Genomic DNA, 13653 nt, shown 5'->3' with positions numbered 1-13653 from the left:
ATTGATAGCCCCTGGGTTAGTGGAATTGGGAGCTTTCCTGCTCAGTCTCAGCTGACTGACTAAGAAGTAGCAGAGATTTGGACACTGATGAGAACTCTAGCAAACAGGGACAAGAGACTGAGTTATCAGTTTCATGAAGAAAAGAGAGAGAGGAAGGAGGAGGGGGAGAAAGAAGAGAAGAGAGAGGGAGAGAGAAATGAGGCAAAATGTAAACCATGGATAGATCTAGGTGAATATCTAGGGAAAGGGTATATGTGAATTCTTGCAACTTCTTAAATAAATTTGAAGTTGTGTCAGAATATTCTTATTTCACAGGAAAGACCAGAGTCACTGTAAACATTATCCTGTGGTTCTTGTCTTCATAGAACTACAGAAAAAGTAATAAGAGGGAATACATCTGTTATTTACCCTCCACATTTAATATGGAGTTTTGAGTACAGGAGGTGGCGTGGAGAAGGAGTTACAGTCTCAGAGTCACTCAGAGCTGACCTGAGGGGTGAAGGATGACAGGTCCAGTGACAGGATGTTCTTGGAAGAGTTTGGGTTGTCCGTTTCCACCTCAAGTCTGAGCACCTTGCTCTTGTGGTGTGTCATTGGGCAGTCAGGAAACTAACTACAGGCACAGAGCATATGAATTGGAAAGGGTCTTGAGATCAGCTAATTCAGGCTCCCAACATCTGTGGAAAAGTTTTCGAACATTTTTCCAGCAATATTTATCTGAGCCCTCTGTCCAATATATGCATAATATAAATGCCTCCCTTTTAACTACTGAAACATGTCATTCTCTATAGGCTGATATAAATAAAGCTCTTTTCTAGAGGTAGTCAGGAGAGGAAGTGATTAGGTGGCACTGGGAAAGGCTTGGAAGGGAACAGTGTGAGCCCAGGAGGAAATGGCTGCTGAGGGGCTTTCAAACGCTGCACAAGGGCAGAGGGGTGCTTGTCTCATCTCCTGCTAATTGCAGTAGTGCTTGTTCTTGACCTAATGTCGAGCACACAGATGGTGCTCAGCAAATATTTGCTTGATGAGATGGAGAGAAAAATAAAACAAAAGAAAGAAGGCTAAATAAGAACATGAAATTGAAGGGGAGGATGAGAGCAGTAGCACTGGGAAGCACTTCGGGCTACAAGCTGGGTGAAGAGCCATTGGAAGTTTCTGGCTGCAGAAACTGGAGGTGGCTGCCTGCTGGCTTGAACCTTTTTACCTAAAAGATTGAGTCTGAAAGAATTTGCCTGGGAAGCTTTGAAGTAATATAGTTTGGAATAGAAATTTCAGACCTACTCATTAATCAGACAAATCAAAAGGGAGAAGTGGTCTGTTCTGGTTGTTTTAATCTCTATCTAGATCTCATTTTTATCTGTGTGTTTCCTCATGCTGTAGAAGGTACTTTGTGTACCTCAAATAACCTGCAGACACATTAGGATTATTATCGAAAAGGAAAATCTCCATTTCCCTTTAATGTAAGGACAGAGAAGACCATCAGTGAACACAGAAACCTTGGGATTCAGGTGAGCCTCGTTTTTTCAAAATTATGAACTTTGAAACACCTCTTTGATTTAAGGTCAGGAAGCTCCTCTGCTCAGACATAATGATCCCAGAAGCGACTCCAGTCATTGAGAAGGTCTAGCACCGAGACTGCAGGAGCTGAGTGTGAACTCTGGGAATTTTGCTGAATCTCAGAATGGAGCATACAGAATTCTCCAGGGGGAATGACAGTAAAGGTAATAGGCTCATTACCTCCCACATCCCCTATGCACCTTACCAGTCCCTGAGGAGGAATATTGCTTTGCCAGGAAGCAGGACTACGATGTCAGACAAAGCTCGGCACCTCGAACAGTAACACGGAGTTTGCTGAGACCATAGCTAGGTCTCCAGGGCATTATGATTCCTCTAACCACCTTGGGACATCCAGAGTAGGGGTCCCTTCTAGAGGACATGAACTATGGGCAAGGCAATTCATAGACCAGTATCGTCATTTTAAATCTCAAAGGAGAGGGTGGTGCTGAGCTTTTCAAGCTTAGAATTAATACGGAAGTGCCCTCAAGAGCTGCCAGAGCAGCTACCACCACTGACCTTTCCTGAAAACTGTGGTTGCCAACTGCAGCCTGACTTGACACACCATTGGCACCTAGTCACTGCTTGATCCCTGTGAACCTCCTTGACGTGCATTGGGCTCTAGGGCTGAGACTGCCCCTCTTTACGTTGCCCTTGATCTGTTTGCAGAGCTCAATTCAGCCTGCTGCCCAGTTAGGCTTTTGACACCTGGTGGCCTAAGTGTTGACAATGTGACACTCGGTGGGGTAAACAAAGATCATCTGCCAGTAGAGACACAGGTGAGGAGGCAAGGACTGTGGATTAAACCCTGCATTTGGGCAACCAGGTACTCACATGCCCTCTGGATGCCTTATACTGTGCAGTCCAAGAGACTGCCCAGACACCTCTCCTGGACCAAAGGCTCTGAGGAAAGGAATGGCAACAGGAAGCAAGTCAAGTTCTATTTAATGTGATGTCTTGAGCTTTGTCCCTTACAAACGAGCCCCTTCCTTTACCACAAATCACCCTTTGCTCCCCACCGCTTGTGTGGCTTGCTGCCTCTGCCCCACGGAGCGGGCTGGGCAAGAATGTCAGAAGAAAAGAGAAACAGAGCTCCCCTCCAGGGCCAGGTATGGGCTGAGGGGGTTTACTGGGCCCTCTCTCTGCTTTCAAGCCCCTCCTCCCCGCTGCATCCTCTTAGGGGAGCCGGGGCACCAGACTTCTCAGAGAGTGGATCCGCTGCCTCACACCCAGCCTTGGAGCCAGACTTTGTCAGCAATATGTGGTCCTACCAGTGGTTCTAAAGCTTTAAAAGATGACTTGCATAGCTAGCCAAAGGAAGAGCTTTTATGGAATATGTGCAATACCCGGGCCTGCAGAGTTGTGGCCTGAGTCATGGGAAGGGGCACAGACGGGAGGGGGGCTTTTGGGGGGTCAACGCAGGGAGGAGTTTCTGTCCTTCATAATGAGGGGAGGGCCGAGGGGCCTGCGTGCGTGACCAGAGGTGACATATCAGAGTCCGACCCGCGGCGGGGCGAGCAGCCACGAGAGGACGCCCTGCAGCCCCAGGAGGGCCGCCAGGGGCAGGCGCCGCGGCGGGGCAGGGCTGGAGCCCACGGGGGCGCGCGGTGCAGCGCGAAAGCCGGCGGGCGTCTTGTCCTGCGGCTCCACTTTGCCTCCGGTGGACTCCAAGCAGGGCCCCCGAGCAGAGGAGATGATGTCCGGGATCCAGCCTGTTGTGTTTTCCACCACCTCCTGCAAGAGGGGGAGAAGCAAGGAAGAGGCGGAGTGCCCGTCTCTCCTGTCCTGAGCCCTGACATGGTCATCGCCAGAGCGCACAGAGCGCACAGGCTGACTGGGGGCTTCGGCCACAGCCGCGCCCCGGAGGGCAACACCCGCCTGTCTGCTTCCTCAGCCCCTCCCTCCTGCCCCTGTGTTCCCGCCAAGGCCCAACATCATCCCAGTCCCCTCCATCCCTGACTCTAGAGGGTGGCGTCTCCTGAGACACTCACATCAATGGTCTTTATTATCACCGTCTGCTGGGCCTCCTTGCAGGCTTTCTCGGCCTTCTTAATGTTCTCTGGGGTCCACTCAACATTACTCATGGCCATCATAGCTTCCATGGAACTGCCGGGGATGGTAGGATCAGGCAGAGGGAACAGACAGCAGGGTAGGTCGACTTAGAGCTTTGACAAATGCCTCATTTTTGTCAGCATCAGTTCCATGTCAGTGTAAACGGTAAGCGATGTCTTACAGCTCAATGAGACGATTGTAATGAGTTTAAGAGAAGGGTAAATATCAGAATTTGGAGATGAGAATTTCAAAAACTGAAAAAGAGGAACTTCTAACTTTTGAAGTTCTCAATTTAGGACGGTCAAGTCTAAGAAGTTTGATGGAGTAACTTCAGGGAACCTGTGTCCTGAAATTGTATGTGAAATGGGGTGTAACTGCACAGATGAGCATTTGTCTTGGAAAAAAAATTCAGAGCTCTCACGAGAGTCTGAGAGAGAACCCTAACCTGAATAATTCAGGGTCATGATGAAAGTAAACAGTCTTTGACTGAGTCAAGTCATGCACGTGAAAAAGGCAAAGAATTTGTCCATAAATGATCTGACTCCTAGGGGTCAGTTCTTACCTACTCCTCCGAATGACCTTGCTTATGTGGAAAACTTCCCACAAAATTCCTGTCTTGTGGCAGAGCTTTGAGAATCAGACACTGACAGGGCAGGGGTGAAGAAGGCAGGGGCGGACCAGGCAGCCCACGGAGGAATCCTGGCTCCCTGGCCTGGGAGGTAGTGGGTGGGTCTCCTCCCCCCCCCCCCCGTCCCCCGTCCTCCCGAGGATCACTCCCTCCCACACTTGAGGGTCTTCTCTTCTGAGATGACTCACTCTGATACCTCCTCCCCCAGCTCATTGGCCACGTAGATGATGTCAGGATACCCCATGCAGCTGGAGATGTTATTTCGAGGGTAGTAGAAGAGGAAGATGAGACACATCTCATTGATGGTGCTGGGACCCCCCTGGAGAGGAAGAGAGAGACAGAGATGGAGGAACAAAGGTACAGAGGCATGCAGAGAGAGAGGAACAGGGTAGACGATAAATAGTTTTCTCAGCAGGCAGCTCAGCGCTTGCTACTACTCCTTACCCACAGCTTCCTTTCTCCTCCTCTGTTGCCAATTGGTGGACAATTATTTATATTAATTCCAAAGCAGCATCCCATATATCTGCCTTGCCCTTTACATTTTCACTGCCACTGTCCTGGTTTGGGCTAGACTATCTGCCTCCAACTAGTATCAGTCACCCATCCATCCTGATTGCACTCTGATCTCATAGAGCTGCCAGACTAGTTGTTTATAAAACATCTTGCATCCTGTCATCTTCCTATTCAGAAACTTCCAGTGGCTTCCAACGTTCCATTAAAAAATAGTCTATTAAAAATGAACAAATTCTTTGATTATACATAACAAATTACCACCATTTGTTCATTCTATTTGTTTACCTGGCAAATATTTATAGAGCGACAGAGGCGCTGCTGTCCTGGAGATGTAAGTAGGACAGTATCACCCCTGCTTCAATGACCCTTTTCAGCCTGTCTCCCTCATTCTCATTCCATCCCTTCATACATCTTGTCCCACTCCTTAGCTTTCAATCAAGCTCACTATGCTCATGTACACCCATGTTTTCTTATGTATGCCTTTCTCAGTCCTTTCCTTCTCTGGAATTCCCCATCTCTATGTGTCGAAAGCAAGATCTACTCACAAATATCACATGTTCAGTTCACTATATGAGGATCTGATCATTTTTTTCCTGTGAATTTCCAAAATGTATTATCCCTATTCTTCTCTTATGGTATATATCACTTTCTACCTTGTATTATAATCATTTATATAGCTGTATTTTCTTTTTCAATAGCAGGGACCTTTTTAAAATCCCACAACCAGGGAACAATTCTTGACACATAAAATAGGTGGGGTTTCTTGTGACCATAATAACAATAGCTAACTCTAGCAGAGCATCTACTACAAGTCAGGCAATGATCTAGGTGATCTGCATGTGTTAACCACCTCTCACAACAATCTTATAAAATAGTCAGTAGTATTAATCTCTTGAGAATTAGGAAATGGAGGAACAAAGAGGTTGAATCGCTTGCCTAAGGCTGGAAAGCTACTAAATGATTGTGCTGGCATTCAAACCCAGGCAGTGAGGCTCCAGAGTCCGTACTCTTAGTTGCTGTAACATATTATCTTTCCGTGGTCTTGGTGGGTCATTGACAGAATTCAGGGAATCCCTGTACCCAGCTTGGATGCATGGGGGTGTGAGAGCATGAAAAGTCCCATGCAAAGGGCTAATGCCATTGGAGGAGGGAAGGGGCTTCAGCCAGAATAATCAATGTCCCTGGATAGCCACAGCCAGTGGTGGGGCTTTCTTCTGGGGCTCTGGTCATGGTGACCACACGAGGGAGAGAGGTACTTACAAAAGTCATGGAGTCTCGGTCCAGTGTCTGGTAGTGACATTCTACCAGCACTTCGTCTCCCTGTTCGGAGTGAAACATGAAAGCTGAGAGTAAGACACAGAGGGACTGGTACAGTCTTAGAACCTTCTTGGCTGACAGTAATAGGTTCTGATATTGCCTTTCCCCCAACTCACCCAACCCTCCCCCAGACTCCCACCGGCTTGATGGCCAGTCGATGAGGTAAATCTCGAGTCTCCTGCAGATTGAAGTCATAGGAATCATCTTTACAGATTATTTGGAGTTGCGTTCCATTTCTAGAAGGACAGAAAGGGAGAAGACAGAAATAAGAAGAAGATAAAGTAGAGAGAAGTCTACCCATAAAGATGCATGTGGGGGGTCATTCTGTGAGCAGATTGTCCACAAAAATAAACAACAAAGTGCCTCCTTCTACAACCTTATTCCAGTCATCTCTCTTCTAGGGATATTTCTAGTTCCTCCTTATTCTCAACCAAGCATAACCTTACGCTGCAGAATGCATAACCGTTCCTAAAATGTATTGCCACATACAGAAGGGAAAGCTTCAAATCCAGGTCTTCCCTTACCTGTATTGCACGGCCTGCAAGGCTCGCCCAGCCAAGTGGGTGTGCAGCAGGTAGCCATATACCTGTATGTCAGGCACAGGGGCCCCATTCATCTGCAACAGGGAGGAGGCACACCTGATTTGTTAGGAACTCTGATCTTAACAGCTCCTTGATTTTCCTCACTTGCTACTTGACACCTTCCTCTTATGACTGACACTGGCCCCTTAATTCTTATTGAACCTTCCTGGCCCCTCTTCCTACCCTACTCTTTCTCCCAAAGCCCTGATTCCTTCCCTTCCTTGCAGGATTTATGTTAGTGAATTTCCTGAACACCAGGATGTGATCATTCTCCAAGTCTTGGTGCAGGCTGCGCGGGCTTGTGGATCAGACCAGATCTGCGATGGGGCACAGGAGGGTATGTTCCCTCTTTGGGAAGGGCGTGCCTCCCAGCTTCACCTCTTCGAACTTCTCCGTCTTGCACAGCCCGTAGGACATGAAGGACTCAGCACCCGGGGGGATGAAGTGGATGGGAAAGGTAAAGAAGCCCAGCTGGAGGACGCCCATGTCGTATTTGCGCAGCTGAGCGCTGTAGTACACTCGGATCCCTGAGGTGTCGTACACACCTGGTGCAGAAAGGAACAATCTCAGCAGGGAGGAGGGCTCGTCACAAGGTGGAGAGAGAGAGGCCCGGGAAAGCTGGGGCGGGGCTGTGACCAAGTCAGCATGCATCCCTCTGCACGCTTTCAAATCCTGAAGGAACCAGCCCGCGCCACCAGCGGCACTTCCATAAATCTTCCGGACGCTCACCAGCAAGATTGTGAAAATTGCTGTAATGGATCTCCAGTCGGATCCACTGAGGGTCCAAGGGGGTCCCAATGGAGACGCCCACGTCATCTGGAAACTGGTAACTCTGTGGGAGGAAGGAGATTTGGCAGCAAGGAGGGCGCAGAACCAGGTGCAGGGATCCGGGGCTCCTGCCCTGGTTTCCTAGCGCACCCCCTGGTCCTCCCTCAGCCCAGCAATCCCCACTGCCAACAGCATGCACCCCTTCGCCCCGTATTTCCCCGTGGCGGGACTCACGGTGCCCCCGACAGCCCAGCCCACGATGACCTGCGAGCAGAGCGAGAAGGCGGGGTCGGCGCCGTAGCAGTCGCTGACGCCCGTGGGGAGCGCGCTGGCGTTGCCGCAGGCGTACACCAGGATGTGGTGCACCAGCGTCTCGGTGCGGGCGATCAACCTGGGCTCAAACTGGCCAGGGGAAGGAGAGCAGAGCAGGCCACGGCCCAGACCTTCCACGTCTTATTCTCCTCATTCCTTTCCCCCAAATAAAACGATGAAACCCTTCCCCACTTTCTGCATTCCTCTTTCTGATTTGGCTCCCCAAGCCATGATCGTCCTGCCCACGCTGGTTGACTCTTCTGTCACCTCTCGCCCCGTTACACCTCTTCCCCCAGAGCACAGCATGCTAAATCCAGCAGGGACGTTCCAAGATTCTGCCTTTCCTTAGTAACCTCAATCAGCCCACTATAGCCGAGCATGTACCCGCACCTTTCTAAATTCTCTTTCTAAAGAAAAAGTGGCTCCCACCCATTTCCCACTTATCGGGAGATTATATTTTTATTTGTTTGACTGCGACTGAAATCACTCAGATGTGAAATTGAGTGACCAAGTTTGAGTTCACAGTAGCCAGACTTCACTGACCTCCTGACTGTCCTTGGCCATGTCCCCTCCCTGCCTTTATCTCTTCCTGGGCTAAGAGAGCCCAATTCTGGGGCTAAGGTGGAGCTGATACTTCGTTCTGTACAAGCACGTATTAATTACTAACCAACATCAAAATGTCTGTTGCATGGTGAGGCTAAAATAAAATAGTGCTGGGAGTTACCGTTCTGGGCTCAGGAAATTATGTAACTAGCACCCCCACCACGCCCCGCCTGGCCCCTGTTCTCCCAGCTGCTTTCCCATTGCTTCCTCGCAGCAATCCTACAAACAGCATCTCAGAGCTGATCTGCCCACTGCTCTGCTCGAGTGCCCTCGCCTGCCTTGACAACACCCCCCATCTGGTTCCCTGTACCTTGTAGATGTGATGCTTCTTGCTAACGATGGGGAGAGGGAGAAATGTGCAGGCGTACGTGGTGTGATCCTCTGGAATGAGGAACTGGGGAAGGATGCACAGAAGCTGAGCGGGGTGGGGGTAGGCTACCAAAAAGGCAGGGGAAAGGACAAGGAAGAGCAGTCCACACTAGGGCCAGATAGGCAGCCCTCAGGGGACTGAGGGGAGTCAGAGTGACCTTAACCCAGGGAACATACTGAATATTGGGTGCAAGAGGAGGGGTTGGATTGCGTGGGACTATGGGAAGGGAGTCCCAGGTGGCTGGGTGGGCCCAAGGGGGTCTTACATCAGTGATCTCCAAGTCATGGATGATGGTGTCCTCCGGGACATCCAAATCATCAGGGTGGACGATTTGTAGCAGGAAGATGGATTTGACAAAAGTGCGTTCCCGATCCAGCTTCAGAGTGTCATCCAGGCCATAGGCAGCCAGCACCCTCACAGTGTCACTCTGGGGGTGCCGAGGACATTGAGGTGCTGCTACCCATGAGCAGCAGTTCGCACCTACCTGCACGCAAGGACCTACACAAGCCACTTGCTCACGTCTACATGGTGGAATGAAAAGAGCTTCCGAGAGAGAACTAGCCAGGTTCGAGTTCTGCTTTGAGGTTCACTTGCTAGCAATGTTAAACAAGGACACTCCCTCTCACTTTCCCTCTCTGTGCCTGAGTCCAACATCTGTAAAATGAAAGGGTTGTACTAAACTCTTAAATCTGAACACTCTAAAACTCAATGAAACTGGGCAGGATTCTTCAAGAGGGGAGCACTGGGGAGGGGATGGTGGGCACCGAGCCAGCAGGAAGTCTCCCTGTGGATGTCAAGAGGTGGCAGAATTGGGGCAGTACCCCGGAAGACTGAGATAGACAGAAGTCCTAGGAACTGTGACTGGCTGCCTGATTGGGGGTGACTACACCTTCCCAGAAGGAAAAGCTGCTTGTGATTAAATGCTTTTGACCCCTCCCTATTTTACCGTAATGTCTTGGTCATGAGAGTCGCAGGAGCGGAAGGGCCTGGAAAAGCGCATGGTGGTGTACATGGCATCCTCCGTTAGCCCCTGCAGCTCAGCATCCTGGCTCCCATCCTCCCGCAGAGTGTCTTCATCCACCAAGTGCTGATCCTGGGGTCCAGAGAAGGTCAAGGAGTAAGAACCTGGAGCCTCAAGTGGTCGTGCTTTGGGGCAGTCCCTTTAGCTCCCCCAGTATACTTAAGTGGCAGAACCCAGGTCTTCTTAATTATGTAGTTTCCTCCTTGGGCACAGCATGACACCAGGGGTGGCTTCCCGGGAACGAGGATGGATCATGTCTGATGGAGTTTCACCACCTGACTTTGCTTTACTTCTCCCACTTCAAATCTCATCTCCATAATTCTAATTTTCTTGTGTCCCTAACCCTTGAAAGCTCACGTATTCTCTGAACTGCCTGTGCCATTCGTTCTCTCTTATGTGGCTTTTAACATACATTACCTTGTACTGTTAAATGACACTTCTCCACATAAGTGCCATTCAGAATAATGATTAGGAATTCTGAATTGGTGAGATTGCGTGATGGGTGAGCTACTTTTTTTTCCTGCAAAATGGGGATAGTAATAATAATCTACCTCATAGTGATGCTAATAAGGCTTAAAATGCAAACAATTTGAAACAACGCCTGGTTAACCAAAGTATATAACAATTTTAAGGTATTGCTGCTGCTGTCGTTGTTGGGCTATTTCATGTTGTGGTCTATTTGCTTGAGCTTAAAGGAAACTGAGGACAGGGACTGTGTCTCAAATAGTTTTAAATCTTCCTCAGTGACCTGCATTTAGTGGGCTATGAGCAAGTAAGTGATGCAAAGCTGTCTCTCATAGTTTAATGGTTCCATCCTCTCAGCAGCCTTGGAGGTCTGTAGTCTGGAAGACCTAGATTGCAAACTGCAATAGACCATTTCTGGAGAGAGAGTTCAGCATTCTACTGGAGTTCTGGGAGTGTGTTTGAATATGTTTGAGTCCTTTCTGTACACAAAGCCATCCTCAACCCAACAAAGACCCTCGTCCTTGGAAGGGAGTCACCCTCAGACTTACCGAGAAATAGACATTGCCGTCAGGCAACACTCCTCCAACTACCAGATCACCTCCCACGTTGGTGTAGCGATTTGTGACACCCAAGCCCACCCAGCCAGTTGTCCGGACCTGGAGCTCAAAAGTGATCATCTCAGCTTCAAGGTCAAAGTCCCAGCGTAGGAAGATGACATTGGAAGTATCTAGGAACCTGGAATAACGCAAACGAGATGTGGGGCCAAGGTGGTTGCTTTGCGAGGGGGCTTCCAGGGCCAGAAGTAGGAAAAGACTGAAGAGAAGGGCACAAGTCATGGCTCCTGGGGCCTGGAGCACCTCTCCTTCATACAGACACTCAAGAGCTCTGGGCTTATATGTGCCTTTGCCTGTGCCCAGCACCATGCCATGGGGGAGGGACAGGCTGGGGCTTTTCTGAGCTGATTATCCTCTGGGTACAGAGTGGTGCCACTTACATAACTCTGGAGGTGAGAAATGCCCAGAGAGGGTGCTCTTACTCTGGAACAGGGGCCGGGCCTGAAATTCTCAGGAATAAATTATTCAGACTTTCCACCCAACCCCATGACAGCATCCTGCCAATGGAAACCCTGCAGAATTAACACCACTACTCCAGTTTTTACAGGCATTTTCCATTTTGTTCACATACAGAACTGAGGCACTAGCAGGGGGATGGGACTGCAAGTAAAACCTAGCCTTTCAGCCTCCAGCACAGTGGAGGAAGGAGAGAAGTTGGGGGCGGAGGGGGAGATTGGGGGAAGACTATGATTTCCATCTCCCACTAATCCCAGGAAGGACACTTAGGGGTGAAGCAGCCATAATCAGCTTTCCGGATAGGTAAGTCCAGAGCAGCTTTGAATTTCTGCCCATTCCTGGAGAGAAGCAAGAAGGAAAGGAGGTGAGGGGCAGAAGAGGGGAAATGAGAACCATGCATGTGCCTTTGGGAGGCTTTGTGCTTTACCTTTTCTCCCATGAGTTGCCTTTCAGAGGAATCATGTTTGTGACTCCTCACTGGAGGCTTAGCTCAACTCCTCCACTTGCAAGCACATGGGTATTAGCAAACAATAAAAGCACAGAAGGAATATTAGAATATTAGAATACCAGAGTAGAGAGGAACTTTAGATGCACTTAGTTTCCAAAAATTCCAGTCTGCTTAATTTTTAGATGAGGAAGTGGGAGCACTAAGGGGTGACATGAATAGTGCTTGGTCACCCACCGAGTCAGTGGTGGAGTTGACACAAGAACACAGGGTCCTGCCCAGGCTGGGGATCCTTCCATTATTTCCTTAGCACAGACACCACGAGGCACCAGACTCCTGCTGTGCATGTCTACCAAGGCTTGCCCTGGGGCAGGGAGTTGGTGTCATTGGCTAATGTCTTCTTAGAGAAGAGACCGAAGTCTCACTCTAACAGAGTTATTCCCTCCTGGTGACTGGCACAGCTGATCTGGAGTGGAAATCACCCCATCTGACTCCCAGTTGTTTGTCCTCCTTTAGGCAATGGAGAGGATGTGTTCCTGGGGACCTCCCCCAACACACACTAGAACACACGTCTCCGCACAGGAATTCAGCTCAAATGGGGCTGGATAGATGCTAGAGCATCTGCTATGACTTCATGCAATGCATGCACAGGCTTTGTTCTTCCTACAGAGCTCCAGAAACCTGGTAAGGATCCAGCTAAGGTTGTGTGCTGCTGCTGTGCGCACTTGAGTAATCATTGGCGTGGGGTGGGAGAGAAAACAACTGTCCCAAGGGAGCAGCCATGCCTCCCAACTCTGGGCCTGGCAGAGAAGGTAGGGAGCTAGGCACTGTCTGGAAACAAGAGGTTTACCTTGGCCAGGATGGTGAGCCGCCCAAGACAAGAGGGGAAGGCAGAGCCTGGGGAGGCACTGACCTTGGGGAACAGGAATGCCAGGGAGGGAGATAACAGGGGTGTGGAGACACTCTGATCCCAATCTCATTTCAGGATTAAGGCTGAGGGGAGGGGATAGTAGAGAGCCAAGACAGCCAGCTCTGTAACTGGAGAGGGGCCCAGGATCCCTTATCCTGCCATCTGTCCTCAGGGAGGAGGCAGGGTCCTCAAGGAAGAGCTAGCGACTGCAGCCTCAAGGAATTGCTGCTCCTGGCTCCTCATCTGGCTTCCATCGCCAGGAGGCCAGGCTGTTGCTGCTCCCTGACGTGGGGACTCTTCAGAGAGCTGGGTCTGGGTCTGGCCCTGCTCCAGTTCCCTTCTTCATTTTTCAAGTGTCTGCGATGGGGCAGACACCCCACTCGGAACACTGGTTTGAACACAGTTCAGTCCTCGGTCTCGAAATAGTAAAGTTCAGTTGCAATACCCCTCTGTGTCTCCATATTGTTTTCTGTAAAATGCTGAGGTTGGAGAGATGGTAGACACAAGGTCTTTTAAATCTAATTTCCCAGATTACTGCTTTCCAAAGTTCTGAAAAGCAAGGCCTCTTACTGATGTTAAAAAGTTATGAAAACTTGTGCTTTTAATCTCAGTTAATTACTAAGTAACAGGTGATTAAAGACAAAAGTTACTGCTAATCCATATTTTAATTGAATTTAAAATTTATCATTGCAATAATAAAAGTCAGCTTTTTTGAGTGCTTAGTCTGTGCCAAGCTCTATTCTAAGAATTTTTGTATGATCCATTTATAAGTATAAAATAGTTCTTGTTGTTATTTCCATGTTACAGGTAAAGGAACTGAGACCCAAGGTCACACTATTGGGTAGGGGCAGCACTATGAGTTGCTGGGAAAAGATAATTAAATGCATAATTAAAATAACTAAATATTATATAATCATATGTAAATTAATATAAACTAAATATAAATAAATATATTTAATAAAAAGTGAATATTATTAAAAATAAAGGAGAAAAAGTCTCTCAACCCAGAAAACCTCCCTATACAGGTAGAAGAAAAAAATAGTT

At 48.9% G+C, this 13653-nt stretch overlaps 1 protein-coding gene across 1 annotated transcript; it reads right to left on the bottom strand.

Annotated features, from left to right (window-relative positions):
* Positions 1 to 3045: 3045 nt before the first annotated feature.
* LOC134379678 (putative DBH-like monooxygenase protein 2) lies at positions 3046 to 11020 on the bottom strand. Its single transcript, XM_063098731.1, has 13 exons — positions 10733 to 11020; positions 9645 to 9791; positions 8964 to 9125; positions 8639 to 8722; positions 7648 to 7815; positions 7375 to 7477; positions 7024 to 7190; positions 6589 to 6680; positions 6204 to 6300; positions 6008 to 6067; positions 4423 to 4553; positions 3546 to 3660; positions 3046 to 3288 (listed from the first exon to the last, which is right to left on the bottom strand). Exons 1-13 carry the CDS (start codon positions 11018 to 11020, stop codon positions 3046 to 3048), a joined length of 1857 nt encoding a protein of 618 aa, XP_062954801.1.
* Between the last annotated feature and the right edge of the window lie 2633 nt (positions 11021 to 13653).

This window comes from Cynocephalus volans, chromosome 6, assembly GCF_027409185.1.
Source record: "Cynocephalus volans isolate mCynVol1 chromosome 6, mCynVol1.pri, whole genome shotgun sequence".
Taxonomy (NCBI): Eukaryota; Metazoa; Chordata; class Mammalia; order Dermoptera; family Cynocephalidae; genus Cynocephalus; species Cynocephalus volans.
This window is presented reverse-complemented; position numbering and strand designations above follow the sequence as displayed.

Coding starts and splice junctions, on each gene's coding strand:
- LOC134379678 (XM_063098731.1), bottom strand. CDS start 11,020: ATGACTTGTGCCCTTCTCTTCAGTCTTTTCCTACTTCTGGCCCTGGAA. Junction 3,661..4,422: donor CTGGGGGAGGAGGTATCAGA/GTGAGTCATCTC, acceptor CATCCCCGGCAG/TTCCATGGAAGCTATGATGG. Junction 3,289..3,545: donor TGATAATAAAGACCATTGAT/GTGAGTGTCTCA, acceptor CCCCTCTTGCAG/GAGGTGGTGGAAAACACAAC.